General features: G+C 38.6%; 1 protein-coding gene across 5 annotated transcripts in view; it reads right to left on the reverse strand.

The window, feature by feature from the left end:
* Positions 1-2,516: 2,516 nt before the first annotated feature.
* The window catches only part of slc6a6 (solute carrier family 6 member 6), a 67,631-nt gene continuing 52,189 nt past the window's right edge, over positions 2,517-17,958 (reverse strand). For 4 of the 5 annotated variants that reach the window (XM_003217739.4, XM_016991646.2, XM_016991645.2 and 1 more), the window contains 5 exons: positions 16,060-16,197; positions 15,035-15,137; positions 13,154-13,254; positions 10,561-10,731; positions 2,517-9,413 (listed from right to left, as the gene is read on the reverse strand). In XM_003217739.4, the coding sequence (XP_003217787.1) occupies positions 9,273-9,413; positions 10,561-10,731; positions 13,154-13,254; positions 15,035-15,137; positions 16,060-16,197 (654 nt within the window). In that variant the 3' untranslated portion in view covers positions 2,517-9,272. The remainder of the gene's footprint in view (positions 9,414-10,560; positions 10,732-13,153; positions 13,255-15,034; positions 15,138-16,059; positions 16,198-17,958) is intronic. The other variant, XM_062969787.1, reaches the window with a different exon arrangement.

The following is a 17,958-nucleotide window of genomic DNA, read 5'->3' on the forward strand; positions in this document are numbered from 1 at the left end:
GCACTGTCCCAGAGAGGACAAGGCTTGAAGATGGGTGACCTCCAGTAAAAGTAGGTTGTGTCACAGAATGTTTACAGAAGTGATTTGGTTCCAAAAAAGTAGAGCCAATGCCATTCAGGGACCTCTGTGAAAAACAAGAATATTGTGAGACAATGGAGATAACATATCTTTTGGTCCAGGGATGTTTTCTTCAGGAAGGACACATATGAAGGCAACAGGCACATTCTTCTGACATCATGAAGTTTTTAGCACACCCAGGACCTATCCACTCAAATTCCTTGGGAATTTAATGTAAAACTTCATCACTGCAGAAATGTGAGATACAATTAATTTCAACAATGCCTATTTTGAAAAGCCCAATTCCTTCCACCCCACTTAGCATTGGGCTTTGACACTACATAAGATTCAGCACCAATGCTTTTGGATAAATTGGCCACACCAAAAGGTGCCAGACTATCATCAAACGGAAGAATATTCATTCGTTGTCCTACTTTTTGCTCTGTCATTCCAATATATGACAGATCATAATTAATGGTATAATTTTTCCTCTAAAATGCAGTTTTGTGGTGGGATCTGGTTATTTAAAGCTTCCAGCAACTTCTCATTTTCTAGACAAACATATACAAAAAAAATGATGAATTCCAGGAAGTGGGTCGGGAGGGAGCATTCTTCATGGTTCTGGCAGAATAGTAAAAAGCTTTTGATGGCCCTGGATCTTAGAACAGTGGTTTCCAAACTTTGGGCCTCCAAGTGGTTTTGGACTTCAACTCCCAAGTCAAGGGCTAACAATCAGGAATTCTGAAAGCTGAAGTACAAAACATCTGGAGGATCAATATTTGAGAGCCACAGATCTAGATTGTCTTAACTGGATTGGGTCCGATCAGTGTAGTTTTGCTAGGGTCATATACTTGCAAAGTGAGTCTAATAAAGTCAGGCTATTTCTTCATAATGACACAGGTGTGGTTTTACAACACCTGGTGTATAGAAATAGCGGGTAAAGGTCGAGCCTGGGCACAACATCAGAACACAAGCCTTGTCAACCCTTGTGTCATTAACATCTGTATTTTAAATAGAAATTCAAGTAAATCAGTTTTCTTGGCACATTGATACAGGGATACAAGTCCAAGAGATGAATATTTGGTAGTGGTGTCAAAGTGCAAAAGGCATAAAAACTTCACAAATGAACAACTAGCAAAAATTAGCTGCAAACCTGATGAAGACCTGGGTCTTTGCAAGTGGACTTACATATGGAGGAATTAGAATTTGTGCAGTAGTACAATGTCAGTAACCAGGAGACTATTGCTACATTGTAGCAAAGTTGGGAAAGTGCTTGGTATGCGTTGGTGCTCAATACACAAGACTGATAAAAAAACCAGATTAATGTGCATTAGTCCTTATGTTCACTAGGCACCAATGAAAACTTTTCTCAATGTTCTGTTACGTCGTTGTTGTTGTTTATTCGTTCAGTCACTCCCGCCGCCGTCACCCCCAGCTCCTTCTAGGTCAAGCCGGTCACTTCAAGGATACTATCCATCCATCTTGCATCTTGTTACATTATCCTTTGCCACATTTCAGTAAAGGAGTTTCCTGGCAACTCTGTAGCGTAAGAGTTCAAATGGAATGTTGGCATTTGAGTGGAATATATCCTATACTACTAATGCTGAAATATCCTAAATTGGCTCAAGAGGCCAAAACATGATGGAAGCCTTGATCACATATTTCAATGAAGGCAATTTGAAGCAAAAAAGATTTTGAAAAAATAGTTTTTTAAAAACCTGGGTGGTGAGGGGGGTTGTCTCAAAACATAATATAGCTGCCCTCCACACCCTGTAGAAGCCATATTGGGGCATTTTGAAGCATTTTTCTCTTTTGGAGAAAGACCACCAACAATTAGAAAAAAGTACCCTGAAGTACATATAACCCATGGGCCATAATTTAGCCACCATGGTCTATCGAAGACAAAAATTGTAAAGTAATTTTTTATGTTACCAGCAACAACCCCCCCCCCCAAAAAAAAAAAAAGGAAAAGGTTTGAGTCTGCCAGGGTTTCTAGCTCTTGGTTTTATAAACAGGGCCCTCTATAATCCTAGAGCAGCGGTGGCAAACCTATGGCATGTGTACCAGAAGGGGCACACAGCACTCTTTCTTCTGGCATGCACACCATCACGTGCTCCCCACTTGACCGCCTGCCCCACCCGCCCACTCGTCATCCGCTCGTCATCCTACCTAACACACTTGCCTGCTCGTTTGTCTGCCTCACTCACCCACTCACCCCCCCCCCATTTGCCCCTCCCCAGGCAACCATAAACACATATAGCAATTTGGGCACTCGATCTCTAAAAGGTTCACTATCACTGCACTAGAGCATGCTTGTCACATGAAGTCTCATCTTGTTAAGAAGGAAGGATGCTGCAGAAATCCATTCTGTATGTTATGGAAGTCAATCAGTAACACAGACACAAAGCTTTTCTTGTGTTAAAATGAAGGTATAACAGTTAAAAGATAACAAAGGTGTGTTGACTTTACAAAGGAAAAGTTTATTTTTTCTGTTTGTGATGATTACAAACTCATCTAAAAAAGCAAAAAATGACTTTACAATATCAATATACATTTTTCTTTATCTAAAAAGCAAAACAGGTAAAACTGCAAAATACAAACATTTACTGTATACATCGAAAAAACCTAATTTTCAGGGCTGAAGTACACGCCAAATTTGTATTCCTATACAAATATTCCATTTTGGAACAATAAGGATGACAAACAGGTTTAAAATGTCTTTTTAAAAAAATTATTTTAAAAATTATTTTTAAGAGGAGGACAAATCCTCTTAAAACCCTCTAAAATCCATGTGGCTATCTGTTACAGTCAGTAGTCACAAGTGTGAATTTAAATAAAATTCAGAACTGCTCAACAATGTTTTCAGTAGAATAAAGACGTCCTCTGTCTTATTTCACAACCACAAAGCCCCTGGAATTGCATTCCTTTCACAATTGCAACAGCACAATACAGCAACAACACGACAGTGTTCTATTACAACAGTGAATGTATCAGAGCATTGTACTGCTTTGCCTCGTGGGTGGATGGGGAGAGAGACACTGATGAACAATCTCAGACCGTCATTTGGTTCCTTAGCATCCAATGCTGGCTTTCTTTACACAGTCACACACACACATACAGAGTTGCTGCTTTTAATATAATTTGGGCAGTTATCAGATCTGCTGAGAAACCTTTTTAACTAACCTGTCTGGCCCTTCAAAAAACGAGTTCTTTAGAAAGTCAGCTGCCTACTCTACACCACCTTGCTTCCAAAATGTGAAGGGCCAGCAAACAAATACACACTAGCAGACTCTCTGTGACCTCCACCTCCAGATAAACAAAGCTAAGGCTGCATTCCTAATTATATGTACTAGAAAGTAAGTCTCACTAAACTTGGTGTGTCTTACTTGCAAGTAAACATGTTTAAGAGCATGTCTCTGTAGTAGACAACCACTTTGAATCAAGCCTCTACTAAGCAGGAAGAGATCTATGTTTTGGAAACTGGAAATGTAAACATACAAGTACAAGAAGGGAGATAATGGGTTTTCTTTTGCCACATTTTGTTCAATACGGATGTTAGAAATTTGTTCTGGTTTTAAAAAAAACTTTGTAATGTTTATTTTCAGATCTAGCCATATATAGTTATCACATTGTTTCACCAGAATCCCCAGGACTGACGTTTCCTTTTTTCACATGTCATGTGTCTATGTGTATGTCTTTAAAGGGGTAACCAACAGCCTGTGATGTAACTCCATTATGTTACAGGGTCTGGACCAGTGTGGATTAAGTTGCACTGGAGTAAATGGGGCAGAAGTGGTTTGAATCACAGGACTCTGGCTTAACTGAAATGCAGGCTAAGTAGTCAGCAGTTGCTTTTAAAGGGAAATTGGAGAGTTAGACAGAGACAGGTGCAAAACCAGGATGTACTGGTCTAAAATTACATCCCTCCTGCCAAGAGATTAGTGGACTCTAGATTTAACAGATTAATATAACATGACAGAGGTCACATCCTAGTGACATCCAAACCCTGGAGGCAACTAATGATCAGTATTCCTTACTCTTAGATGCAAGGCTCTGAGTTCTATCCATGTTCTGGATCAATTTAAGACTATTCAGACAGCCAGAATTCACTGTTTGGCCAATTGTTTGAGAGGGTGTGTGTTTGAAGTTGATATCTCAAGGGGATAATTAGTTCACTCTTTCTTCTATGAAACTATTTGATTCTTGGAAAAATCAAGTAATGTAAACTAATTCAACTTCAGTAAATAGAAAAGAAACAAAGCAATTTCTTTCCAATCTGTTCTCATAGAGAAGAAAAGCTACCTTTGATCCTGGGATGACTACTATTATTTTTCAGTGGAAATGTGATTGTCTTTGAAAACATGTATAATCTTCTGCTCAGTACAGTTTCATCAGCCATGGTGCTTTACTCAATACAGTATAGAAATCACCTCTGATTTGTATGAGCTCTATAGGAAGCAGCAGCCGCAGGCTTAAAGAGGTCACAGAGGGAAAGTGGGTCTGAATTCAGACCTATGAGTTCAAGTTTTCCCAAGTAAAGCAAGCTGTAAAAAACTGTACACACATTCAGTATCCTTTCCGCTGACAGATAGTACTTAACTTCCAGGTAAATATGGCTTGCTTTACTATTTAAGCCAGATCTGAATATATTATACTTTAAAGCAAATGGGAGCCCCCAATTTTTCCATGGGTCTCAATGGGACACCTGTCTGGGAGCTACTCATTTTCTTTCTGTCTCTGCAGGCTTGAAAGCAGCTCAACTGTTCCAGCTCAAACAGGAAACCATTCTCTCAGTCTGCATGCTGCCCTGAGAATATATTTTCACTAGTCTCAAATACAAAGATGTGGGAACAAGATATGTATTATTTATAACCAGTGTCATCCAGTGAGATCATGGCTAATTAAAGTATGGATGTTGGCATTTTGGAGATTTGGTTAAGAAGACATAGATTTTAGGGTAACTTTCAAAACTGCTCCTCTCAGAGCTAGATCTGAAAATGCTGACTACAGATGTATATGTATATGTGCCCAATTGATTTTCACTGGATACCAGCATGTGTTCCCAGTTGCTTTCATAACATTTTTGGATTTCAACCGACAGGGCACAATTTAGGGAACATGCCGCTTTTATGGAAACATCAACCGTAAAAATGATGCTCACATTCTCTCCGCATCCCCCTACCTCTTTTTTGGACATGCAATCATTTCTTTGAACAAACATTTAGGCTACTACAGCTCCCACCCACCCCCGGCAATATCTCCCCATATCCAAACCAGTTTCACCAACAGTTAGTCACAATACTGAATATTTAACTTCTTAGTTACAAATGACAGATAAAATAGGCCACAAATTTCTACAAAGTAAATTAGAAAAAATCAGTCTCTTTGCAATCATAAATAAGTAGAAAATACAAACAGTTGTTTACATTTTTCCCACTCTGCCCCCCCCATCCCACCCCCACCCATTGCCCTTTAATTTGGCAGAATCTTCTATAGACATTCAAGAGTTACCACATTCCATTTTTCTCAGATATTTTGTGATGTGAAAATGTGCTTGTTAAAAAAAAAAACAAGAAAAACTGAGGGATGGTTGAATGAAGGGGTCCAGGCTTTAATCCCCACCCAGCTAAAGCTAACTAGACAGACGACCTCTCAAGATCACCTCGTACATGACTACAACATTCTTTCATTTCCGCATGGAAGCAACAGATTCTAATGGCACAATGTAACCTCAAAATGAACTTTCAGAGGCAAAATGGCACCTATCTCATGTCACGTACAGAAGTGAACTGGATTGGCAGCTGAACTGTATTTCATCTGTGAGGATGAGATAGTGTTCTCCTCTGAAGCAGAAGACAGCAGGCTAATTTAAGGGGTGCGAGACAGGCTCTGTGGCATGTAAGCTCTGTCCTCCTACAAAACATAATGGTTGTGTGCCTGTTGTTACTCCCCTTCATATTTGCCACCTGACTTGGCTGCCTAGCTCTGCCAAATGATAGGGATGGTTCTATCTGGCACTGCTCACTTTTAGCTAAAACTCTATAAAGGTGCAGGATGGAGTTTTTCTGGTCTGGTTATCTTTCCATACTGTGTGCTTTGAGCAACCTTCCCTACCCTGGCACATCCTCGATTGTGGAATACAACTCCCATCATCCACAGCAATGATGGCCAAGACTAAGGAAAGCTAATTTAGATTATATCCCCTGGATAGACATTTGCATTTGGCTTAGCAGCTTTTCTTCGATTCTTTGACTCCTTTTGTCATTCATTTGTCAAAATATTGCAGCATCTTTAATGCACAATGCACTGTGGAAAGTAGGGGAATTAACTGTTAAAATGTCTGAACTGCCTCCTTGTTGCCTCTCAATAGTGTGAATGATTGCTAACAGGTCAGATCTGGCAATCGTTAGCTTAAATTGGAGCTCTGCTTCAGACAGCATTGGAGTTTGGATTACAGATGCCCTCTATGCCAAAATGAATGGAAAACAGTAGCATTCCCTGGGTTCCTTACTTATATAGAGTTAACCATTCCATTGTCTGTAATGCAGCAAGATATTCATAATTTCTACAGGGCTAGGACTCGATGGTGTTCGATTTTGAGCTCACATTAAGTGAAAAAAAAGTAAGCGCCCTGACCTCTGTCACTGCTGTGCACTGAAAATTTAATTCCTTCATATAAAATATATCACAGACTCCATCCACTATATAAATGTATTTGTATACAAGACACTTGCAAATAGCTGTGCTTTGGTCCTTTTTATTTAAAATTATTTCCATGTTATGAAAAAACTAACATAATTTAGCAAGCATGTGTATAACTAACATGAAGTGGCCACCAAAAGCATAGGAGGCATGTTGTTTCTTAAGTTGCTGTTGTTACTTTAAACACATGTAGGAATGTTTTCAAATACTGGTTTGGTTCCAGTTTAAAATGCTGTACTTGTCCCTGACAGGTTAACCAAGCAATAATAGCACAAATAAAGGCTTTGCTTCCACTTCTGGCTTATAATCCTGTCCATTTTTTATTTGGTGCCAAAACTCCCTTAAAAGTGGGGAAGCACTCCCCACAATCAATAGCCATGAGGAAAGGGCTAACACCTTCATCCAACAGTGAAAGTGGAGGATAATTAAAAAATAAAATGTAGCCTGTCTAAATTCAAAATTTCCAGAAGAAAATAGTTATTTTTGAAGGAAGTGGGAAAAATCTCAATATTTAGACTACTGATTAAAATCTTCTCCAGGTGTTTCGTGCCTCATTCAAACCAAAACGTCTTTGTTGCTCGCTTCAGCTCCTTGTGCTTCCTCATCTCAATGTGAGTAAGTAAATGATGACTCTGCTTATGCCTGTGAAGACTGTGATCTAGGTCTCTATACTCCTTTTCTCTCACGTGGTGGCCTTTTTAATTTTTTCTCTCATAGCCTGTAACTCTGGATCAGTGATCAATATCTCACTCATCTGACTTCCACGATACAGGCCCAACACTCCTTTCCGTGCCCTGATAAATGATAAATTTTGGCAAATTTGTGATTCAAAACAGAACTCTGAATTACACCATACTTCTGAAGTATCTATCTGCTTTTTGTCACCAGCCTACTGTTAAAAGAAATTTCAAGTCAAAACCAATCCATTTCACACTACAGTCCTTTAAAAGTAAACCAATTTCTACATTGTTCTAGGATCACCTGAGTGATCTGTCCAGTTTTCTTGTGTCTCTGTGTACAGTAAGAAAGGTTGAAGAATCATAGGTAATCTATGATGGAGGCTAAAAAGAAAAACAGCTGTACTCAGAGCTTTCTCAGAAGTCAATATATACACTTATCAGTCGAGATCCTACATCAGAGGTGTCAAACTTGTGGCCCTCAAAAATGTTTGGGACTTCAACTCCCAGAAGCCCTAGCCTGCTTGCCAAAGGCCAGGGATTCTGGAAGCTGAAGTTCAAAACAGCAAGAGGGCCACAAGGTTGACACCTCTGTCCTACATGGCCAAGTGTTGTGTAAGAGTTCTGCTCAAGGGCTCACCATTGCATTGTGATCCCATGGTCATTCCATGCTAGTGAAGAGCTGAACAGGGATCAGAGAACCATCTGCCATTGTGTCTTAGCCAGATGCAGACTGAGGACATCTTCCACCAAGATCTACTTGGGTTTTCCAGATGTGTCAGAGGATGATCTGCTTCCAGCTATGGAAACACAGCCAGACACTTCAACAGAACAGCACTCCTTTGGGCCCTAGTGGGATTTGGACAACCAGAAAAGAATACATACTCAAGCATAAAGTGGACTTATGCCTGTATATATTACTAAACAGGGTGCCTGTTTTGTTATATTGGATAAGGAATATAGCTGAATGACTTGAGAGAAATCTTTTGATGGAAGAAAAGCAAAGCCTCACTTGGGAAGGTCGTAAATGGCTGCTTATGTACGAAGTGTGCTCTAGAGGTGGTTGTTGCTTGCATTGTTCCCTTGGTTCCTAACTGCTCCCATCCCTGACCCATATTGCAGCTTTTCCAATTATACATACAAATAGATCCTTACATGGATCACAGCAAACATAAAAGCATGTACCCTTTCCTGTTTTCATTCTCCCCACTTCAGCCAGAGGAAGATAGTGCTATACCTTTGAAAACCAGTTTCTTCAAATAGCATATAAAGCAAATTTCTCTAATGAGAAAGTTGCTTTTTGTAATTTTTTTTAATTTTTACCCTGTTCCCAACCACACCAGCACCTAAAGAAATCCAAGACTTGTATACGCATATATTCATATATGTATGTGTCTGTGCAACCCTACACATTTCTATTCAGAAGTAAGCCCCAGTCTGTCCATGGGCAGATTCCCAAATGAGTGTGCATATAGGACTGTGGCCTGTGTGTATAGCTGGTGAGAAAAATCAACTCAAGCAGTAAGAAGGTATTATGAGTAGAAGTTAGTTAGATATGTTGTGTGGGGGAAAATACAGCAAATTCCTGCAATGTGCCTAATTTGATATGAAAGCTCCACCTCTTAAGAAGAATGAGAGGCATCTGCTGTGATTTACTTTACAAAGTATTAAAAAAATAAAAACCAAAACACACACAAAAAATAACTTTCTCTGTGAGAAATAAAAATAAATCCTAGTGCAAATATAAAGCTCTGTAAACCTGGTCCTATGAGAGATTTCTATGGTTAGTAAACGGCAGTTTTAAAGCAGGCGATTCCTCTCATAGAGAGAGAAAGCTCACATCATTGTCTCCACGATGACATGAGATGGCTTGATGAGATCACCATTGGCCACTCCAGGGGGGCAGAAGGGACTCACAATCTCTGATTCTCTGCCCCACTCAGTTATGTCACGTGGGGCAGCCACAGCCTTCACCCTCTGGGGAGAAAACGATACATGAAAGTTAGAGGAAAATATGCACATGGTTGCACTCATATGGCATAATGGGGTAAATAATCCTAATGTAAGTCATACTCAGACTTGGAGAGCCTGTGGATATTGGAGTCAAGAGAAAGCTCTCAGGATAACATAACCATGAAAAATCATTTTGCCACAATTGTGAAAGAGGCAGATTCTGTGTGAGGAACTTTTCAGAAAGATTAAAATACAATACGATCGATGTAACTGTGGAATGTTTTGTCTGCAGTTTCATTCTCTAGGTATTTAAACAGCCTTCCAGCATTGTTCTATGGTATGCTTCCCCTGAAAGTTACCAGAGTTGGACTGGAGAATCTAGTTTATGCCAAGAGAAGATACCTCTCCAGGAATCTCTAGGTCTTCCAGCATAACTCTTATTATACACCAGCAATTTTCTGCAGGATTTGACAATGACAAAATGGTAAACATTTTGCTTAACTTCACTGAACTTATTCTTTTTAACAAACACATTTGACGACACCCAGTTTTAGGGTCTGTAAGTATTATAAGTACCTATGAAATAGCCACCTCTACTGAACTGAATGAGTGTGAAATTATTGGCTTCTAGTATTTTATTTATCGTGTCAGAAGTGAACAGAGGGTACAGTTGTAATGTATTTAAAAACACAAACAAAGTTAAAGACTTGGCATTATACTAAATATCCTTTGACTAGTAGCTGGCCACTTGGAGTGCCTCTGGTGTTGCAGCATACACCAGAAGCCCTGCAACACCACAAACACAAAGTTAAAAACATGGCATTATACTAAATGGCCTTTGACCAGTAGTTGGCCACTTGGAGTGCCTCTGGTGTTTCAGCATACACCAGAAGCCCTGCAACACCAGTTGTAATGTATTTAAAAGCACAAACACAAAATTAAAAACTTGGCATTATACTAAATGGCCTTTGACCAGTAGTCGGCCACTTGGAGTGCCTCTAGTGTTGCAGCATACACCAGAAGCCCTGCAACACCAGGGCTTCTGGTGTATGCTGGAAAACACTTACGTATGCAAGGAAATGAAGGCCAGTAAGACAGCTACAGTGAAAGTTGCATGTGCAAGTCTGTGCTTAATTTCCCCCCTTTCCATACTTCTTTACTTTCTATTTACCTCAATGAGAGAGCCATCAGACTGTATAATGCGGATGACCATAACAAGTGGGATACAGATCATAGAAGAGAGGGCAAGAATCCAGCCCAGGCCAATTGCCCACTCAGGATATATGTATACTTTGTTGTAGGTCAGCGGTGTATACTTGGCCAGAGAAAAGATAAAGCACCCCTGTGACAAGAAAGAAAACAAGAAAATAAACTAGTTAAAGACATGTTGTAGGTGGACAGATGTATTTGTATTATGTGTATTTGAATTTTTCTTTTGCATTTTGTATACCACCTTTACACAATAAAAAATTATAATGAATAAATAATAAATAAAAAGACATGTTGTAGGTGTTGTGACCTTTAGTAATTTCCAGGCCAAAATAAACTGAAGATGATAGTGGCAAGAATCTAATAAGTATGCTGGAAGAGCATTAAGTCTCCACCAGCATAGTTATTCTGCTTCAGGAGTGATGATGGAGGCTTTTCTGCCTTCTCTGTCATATACTGTCATATACTCCTTTTTGTTACTTCCCTCCAACATCTATCCTCTAGACTGTTCCACTATCTTATGTCCCTGTTCCCCGTGGTTTTTATTCTTATTTCTTTCTCACCCCGAGTTTTAACTTAATGTTCATGTGGCCCGCCCTTGTTTTTATTGCTTTTTTGACTTTGTGCTATAATGTATATTATTATCTTTTGTATTGTTTAATTGTGTTATGATATGTTGTTTTTATATTTTGTTATATTGTATTGTTCTGGGCATGGCCCCATGTAAGCCGCCCCGAGTCCCCGTTGGGGAGATGGTGGCGGGGTATAAATAAAGTTTTTTATTATTATTATTATTATTATTATTATTATTATTATTATTATTATTATTATTATTATCTCCTTCCTCCCTTGGGAGGTATCAGAAGGCAAAGGACTTGTAGGTGTGCTCCATCTCTCCAGCTGCTAACTCACCATGGGGACAATGACACCTGAGCATGATCCAGCTGCCCTTGCACATGTCAACAGGTAAAGACTAATTTCCCCAGCATTCAAGCTTCTGGTATATTTTGCCTCTTTCTTATCCCTAAATTTATGTAAAGACTCCCTGCATGCAAGAAGCTCTAATCTGGAAAGGAATATGGCCAGGATTTTGTGTCAGACGATATGATATGTAACCTTACAATTATGTATCTATATCTCCGATATTATATACAATCCTGTTAGTGAATTACAACAATTCATATCAGCTCATCCTGCATGGTTTCCTGTTGCACAATGAGGCCCTGTCAAACAATGGAACCCATGGCATTAAGGCAGCTCCACTCGAAGAATGGTCCCCAAAGGTGCAGCTTTGTCTCTGTTCCCTTCCCGAGAATATGAATGTTGTGTGCTGACATAATTCAGCTTTACGTGATAAGTCAATTTACAATTATGTAACCACCTAACAGGGTGCAGCCCCCACACTCATTTTTAAAAGTCTAGAAAAACCGAACCACTGTTTTCTGAACCTTCTAATGTGGAAGTTGTTTTTGGAGGTTTGCAACTGAATCAGCTATCTCTGCTTCTTTCTTTCTGTTTCTGTCAGCATCCCCCATCTGACCACTTCCTGTGCTCCTGGAGCTATACTACCAGAGCTCAGCATGTATATATTCAGACAGTAAAGAATACTTTCTTTACTATGTTAGCCTGGAACTCTCTGAAGAGTTCTGCTGTTAGAATTATGTTGTAAACAGTGGAGAAGTTTTTCCAGTTTTGTCCTCCACATCCTTTCCCATCCAAATTTTCAAAAATGTGTTATTTTTGTAGCCAGTGTAAACAATTACAATGCTCAGCAGAGTGTGAAAATCGAGCTTCTGTGGTATTACTATAAGCCACAAAGAAGAGAGACAGCCTTTATATATTCATAGCACTGCTAATTTGTTTTCACTGACTAAGATCACTGTTGTGTAACAGACCATCCACTCCAATGCATGCTTACTCAGAACTATTGTGTCCAGTCAGAGTTGCTTCTTAGTAAGTATGCACAGGCTAAAACATTGCTACAGGCACTCCCTGAGTTACAAACATTTGACTTACAAATGACTTAAGAATGGGGGTGAGACAACAGGAGTGAGATAAATCTATCTCTAGGAAGGGAAATTCACTTCTGGAAGAGTTAACATGAGGAAAAGTTGTCTCCACTCAAGCTTTATCATCCTTGTTTCCACAACAAGCCAAATTTTTCAAAATCCAATTATCACAGGGACAGAAAGTGTTATGAAATCTTCTGAACAGGACACAGACAGCAAAACAAACACCACATGGGTGTTAACCCTTCCCTATGCCATCCAAAGCTAAAAAACATATATTTTTGGCTGGAGTTACATTTAAAAAGTACCTGTTCCAACTTCAAACAAATTCAACTTAAGAACAAACCTACAGAACCTATCTTGTTCATAACTTGGGGCCTGTCAGTAAATCTGTGCCTGTAACCATCATCTGGTTACATTCCAATGTCTTTATTACTAACTGCTGGCACTTCTCCACTGATAATAAATAGAGGACATATCCTGCTTTTTCCTGCAATGTACAGTAAGATGCTTAACCACATTGTACTGAGGTGTTGCAATACCTACCACACAGAGAATTGGTGTAATTAAAATCCAGCTCCATTTCATCCAGGGACCAGGTCTGTAACCAATCATATCTTCAATGGCATCATAAAATTTGTCAGCGCCTGAAGTTGAAGCACAAGAGGAGAACAAACTATTAATCTGAAGTGAATATAATCAGGACTCAGGTCTAACATTATAATTAGCACTAGAATCAATTTTTGAGGTGCAATTGTTTCTTTGAGGAAGGCATCCCATAAAAGCATCATGTTCCACTTTTTATACTTGGTTTTGTGAATGGTTTCTTTAACCTTTTGCATTTTAACTTTTAAAGGGGGCTGTTTTGTCATTCTCTGTGAAAGCTCATTGTGACATAATAGAGCTGATCAAATTTGTCTGCATGGATGGTGTCAGAAAAGGCTCTCTGTGTGGAGCTCTGATCCTGTTCTAACTGTATTAAATTAGAGACTCCCTTCTACACTCAAATGCACATACAAATGTGAACACCTTTATCACCATTCAAGTGCCACCAGAAAAATGGCTGAAAAAGAGGGATTCCTTTCAACTATTAACATTTCCCCCCTGAAATTCACCACTCCTCCAGTCTGACTCCAGTCTTATTGGTGAAAGTAGCAATAATTAACAGTATGACAGCCGTGTCCACAAGGGATAGGTTTCAAGACACACACACAGTGGATAGCTGAAACTGTGGATACTAGTAAAGCTCATCTTTACCTATAGGTGGGCTTGGAACATACGCCAAAATTGCACTGGAGTATTTAAGACATATTTCCAGAGGGAATATTATTTTGGAATATGGATAAATTAAGTAATGGATATCAAGCTCATGGATAACAGGGTTGTACTGTAATCTATATTTTGAGGGTGAGGCCCTCCCCTACCTCATATGTAGAAAAGAAGCTCATTGACACAGTTTAAAATTATGTTTCTTAATTCCTTATTCAAAAGTTATGCTCCCTTTCATGTTCAGGAATAAATGAGATGGTATATTATATGTATATCTATGTTCAGAACATGTGAAGAAAGGCTGTCATTGTAACTGCATGGGAATTGGTTTCCTATATACTAACTATGTTATGTGAATAGAACAGCCCCAGAACTTTGAAAGGAGATTAATTCATATTTGTTTCTAAGTGGCCTTTACATCTTGCATTGCTCATCTCTGATACCCAAATTACTTAATAAGGTCTCACTGCCATTTATGTATATATTGGAATGCTGTACCTTTGTAGAAAAGAGTCTGGGGTCTATCCTTTCACAGTCCAGTCCTCCTTTGTAGAACAACCCAGATAGGAAAAACAAAATTCAAGAGACAGACTTGCCCCCAACCCCTGGTGAAGCCTCCTCACACTGAGCTACTGTTCAATTTAATTTATACCCTGCATTTTATATAGTGGCTTAAAACTATGTAAGAATAATTTTTTTTAAAAAAATAACCATCCCCTACACTTCTACAACAAACTGAATAATGCATAGCTGGGGCTTTTTACCAACACGTATCAAATTGCCTGAGATTTTGGGCAAGTCAGTTTAGCAGGTTTTTATTGCTATGAGTGAACTCTGCAGGACAGGGCAGTAACCTGAAATGTATGGGGATGGGATATCTTGGGCAAAATCCGATTAGTGGCTAACTTGCATTTATGGAAAGAGAAGCTGACGAAATGGCAATTTTGAATCTAGGAAATTGTTTCTTGGGGATCTGAAGTTCTTAAAAGACTAACTGGTGCACATGAAAACAAATTAGGAATTCTCTTTAGATTTCTCTTTTTATTCTTTTGCCCCTACTCCCATAAACATTGTGGTTTCATACCCAGTCCCCAGGTTTCTACATTTTATATTGTACTTGCAGGAAAGGGATAAGGTCATAACTTGAACTTTACTCACCATAAACCCAGGCTACAGCAATGCATTCAAAGAATGCAACCCACAAAAGGCATACACCACTAGCTGCATAGTAGTCAAAGAGTTGAAACACATACATGCCACCCTGGAAAAGAAGGACACAAGTGGAAAAGCAACAGAAGAACTATTAATAACACAACTGAAAAATGCAAATGTGACAAACAAGTTGACCATATTTATGAATCATTCTGCAGTACCCACATACGCAGCTGCCATTCAACTCTTGGAAGTTGTGAGTGCACCAAGTCCCCTTCAAAATCTGTTCTTATTTCCAACATTAAAAAGCATTTTGAAGAAGATGGTGATTGACCAGAGTTAAGGCACTCATTTTCATCGATCCCAATGCTAAATACTTTTAGGATGTACTTGCTTCCTAGAATGTGGTATTTTAGGATGCATATTTATAGAAATACAGTAGAAGAAAACAATTGGTCTTCAACATAAATTATTATGAGAGTGAAAACTGTAAGTAGAATCCACCACATGAATAAATTGACATGTTTCCTTTTTCTTTCTCCCATTTTTGACCATGGTTCAGAAGACTCTATTATCAATATATAATTTTTCAATTGTTTTATCTCCATCTGACTTTGTTTCAGTCAAATCTAAACAGAACCTAAAATAATCTCTAACATAGCTGGAAATAAAGATGAATAAACTGTGTGTAACAGTTACTTCAACTGTTACAAAAAGGGAAATGGAGCCACTTTGGCTCGTCTCTACAAAGAATTTTTCTGTTACTTTTACACAATGTAGCATTGTGCAGTTCTCTTATGAACCTGCTTTTTAGACGTTCAGGCTATTTGCCCATTTGGCCCATTACTGTTCTCTTTATCTGGCTGCAATGGTTCTCTAAATTCTCAAAGGTTTTTAGAACTGAAGAACTTCTCTGCCTTCTTCATCCAGCCTACCACTGAGTCCCTTCCCTCTCACGCTGTGCCATTTGACTTCACAGAACAAACCCATGCAAACTCTCAGACTCGCAGACAAAGAGAAGTCTCACTTACTTCAGTCACCATAGATAGTCCCAGAAGATAGCTGAGGAAACATATTATAGCGATGAAGATTTCCCGTCGGTAACCCTTCCTTAGGAAGGATGGGTACAGATCAACTAAAGATGTGATCTGTCCTTCAACTTCAACAAACTGGAGAGAGAGAAAGATAAAAAGAAACCCAGCTTGAACTAATGCCACACATAATGTCCCATTTTTTAAAAAATAAAAGTACCCCATGGCTACCATGTTGACACTATCAGGGAAGTCAGATATATTCATTTGCTTAACATGTCAGAGAATCAATGTTCTCCCCTCTACTTTGCCTTAATTTTAAAATTAATCCAGCCTTATACTTAGTAGAAGTTATTACAGTTGTAGATTCTACAGAAATCAGGTCCATTTTACTTTTAAACTATCAAAAGAGGCTTAAGAAAACTGAAAGACGTTAATTATCACGTCCCTGATTTTTTTTTCTCATGATGCATCTTGCATGGACAGAAACACCAAGGCAACATAACTGTATCTTAGCTTACAACATAAAACTTAAAATTATACACAGTTATGGCTTGTATTACAATAAACCAGTAAGGTTTAGTGAGGGCAAATTTTGTTCTCCATTCCTTTGATTCAGGGATGATTAATGATTTACTGTAAGATATGATTTTGATCTATTCAAGTTTTACATGTCAATAATTCTTATTTGGTATGTGATGGTCTCTGGCATTATTTATCCATCTGTCCATCTGGACTGTTATGGCATATAATAATCTACATTTTTGAAAAAATAATCACTTGAGGACAGCGATTTTCTCTCTTTAGAATCAGCTTTTCACCAGGCCATCAGGGAAAACATTCTTCTATCAATCATCAAGTGTGAGATTCAGAAATATGTGAAACACGACTATATGTTAGCAATATTCTATGTCTTATACATTCTCCTCCTAGCCTACTGGATAGGGAGATTTACACACACTGAAATTCGTATTTGTTCTGTTAATGTTCAGGAACTATAAAAATGCATAGTTGTGTATAGCTAACCCTTAAAGTACTTAATTAAAATCCTCCCTTAACACTTATATAAAAGTATTTTTTTCTTTTTTCTGTTGCAAAGTAACATGTAGTCCAGTTTGCTCCTAAGCTGCTCTAGCATTCCAAAATCCTGCTTGACAGCTCTCCAAAAGCAAACAAAACATTAAGTACTCCAATTAGTTTTAATTATTCTACACAGTGAGAAATGACTTAAAATTACCAGGCAACCTTCAATTTACATAAGTACTTGGTTGCAGAATCACAGCTCTGAGCATGTTTTAACATTCAATTTGGAAGTGATTAAAAGTCGCTCACTGGAGTTCAAAGATTAAGCACTAAAGAGCCATTTAGAACAAATGCAATGCTTTGCCAATTTAAGAGATCAAGTGAGTAACAACCAGAGGGAAAACTCCACTAATCTCCATTCATGAGGTTTTGAATGCAGTAAACTTTCTGCCCCTGTCAAGTAGATTTATTTAACATTAAAGCCACTTCCACAAAGAATAAACAGGAGCTTGTTAGCTTAAAATCTTAAAACTATCTACAAAAAACCCAAAACAAAACCAGACCCAAACCCCAGTAGAACTCTGCAACTTAGCATTTCTCTAGAAATTATTAACAGATTTCTTTGCGTCATAAAAACATTCTTGGTGGGGTGGAAGCATACTCTCAATTTCCACAGGAAATTACAGCAATGTGCACTGCACAATTAGTCCAGCTATGCAGAAATAAATGTTTCCACTTGCTTCAGGAGGGATAACTTAGTTTTCAAGGATGCTGAATCTGAAAGACGTTAGGAAATTGAAAGGCAACACATGAAAGTGCGTACCCTTTCAAAAAGCAAGCTCCACATGGTGGTCTTGTCTCTTCTTTAATCAGACA

The sequence above is a fragment of the Anolis carolinensis genome, chromosome 2 (assembly GCF_035594765.1).
Source record: "Anolis carolinensis isolate JA03-04 chromosome 2, rAnoCar3.1.pri, whole genome shotgun sequence".
NCBI lineage: Eukaryota > Metazoa > Chordata > Lepidosauria > Squamata > Dactyloidae > Anolis > Anolis carolinensis.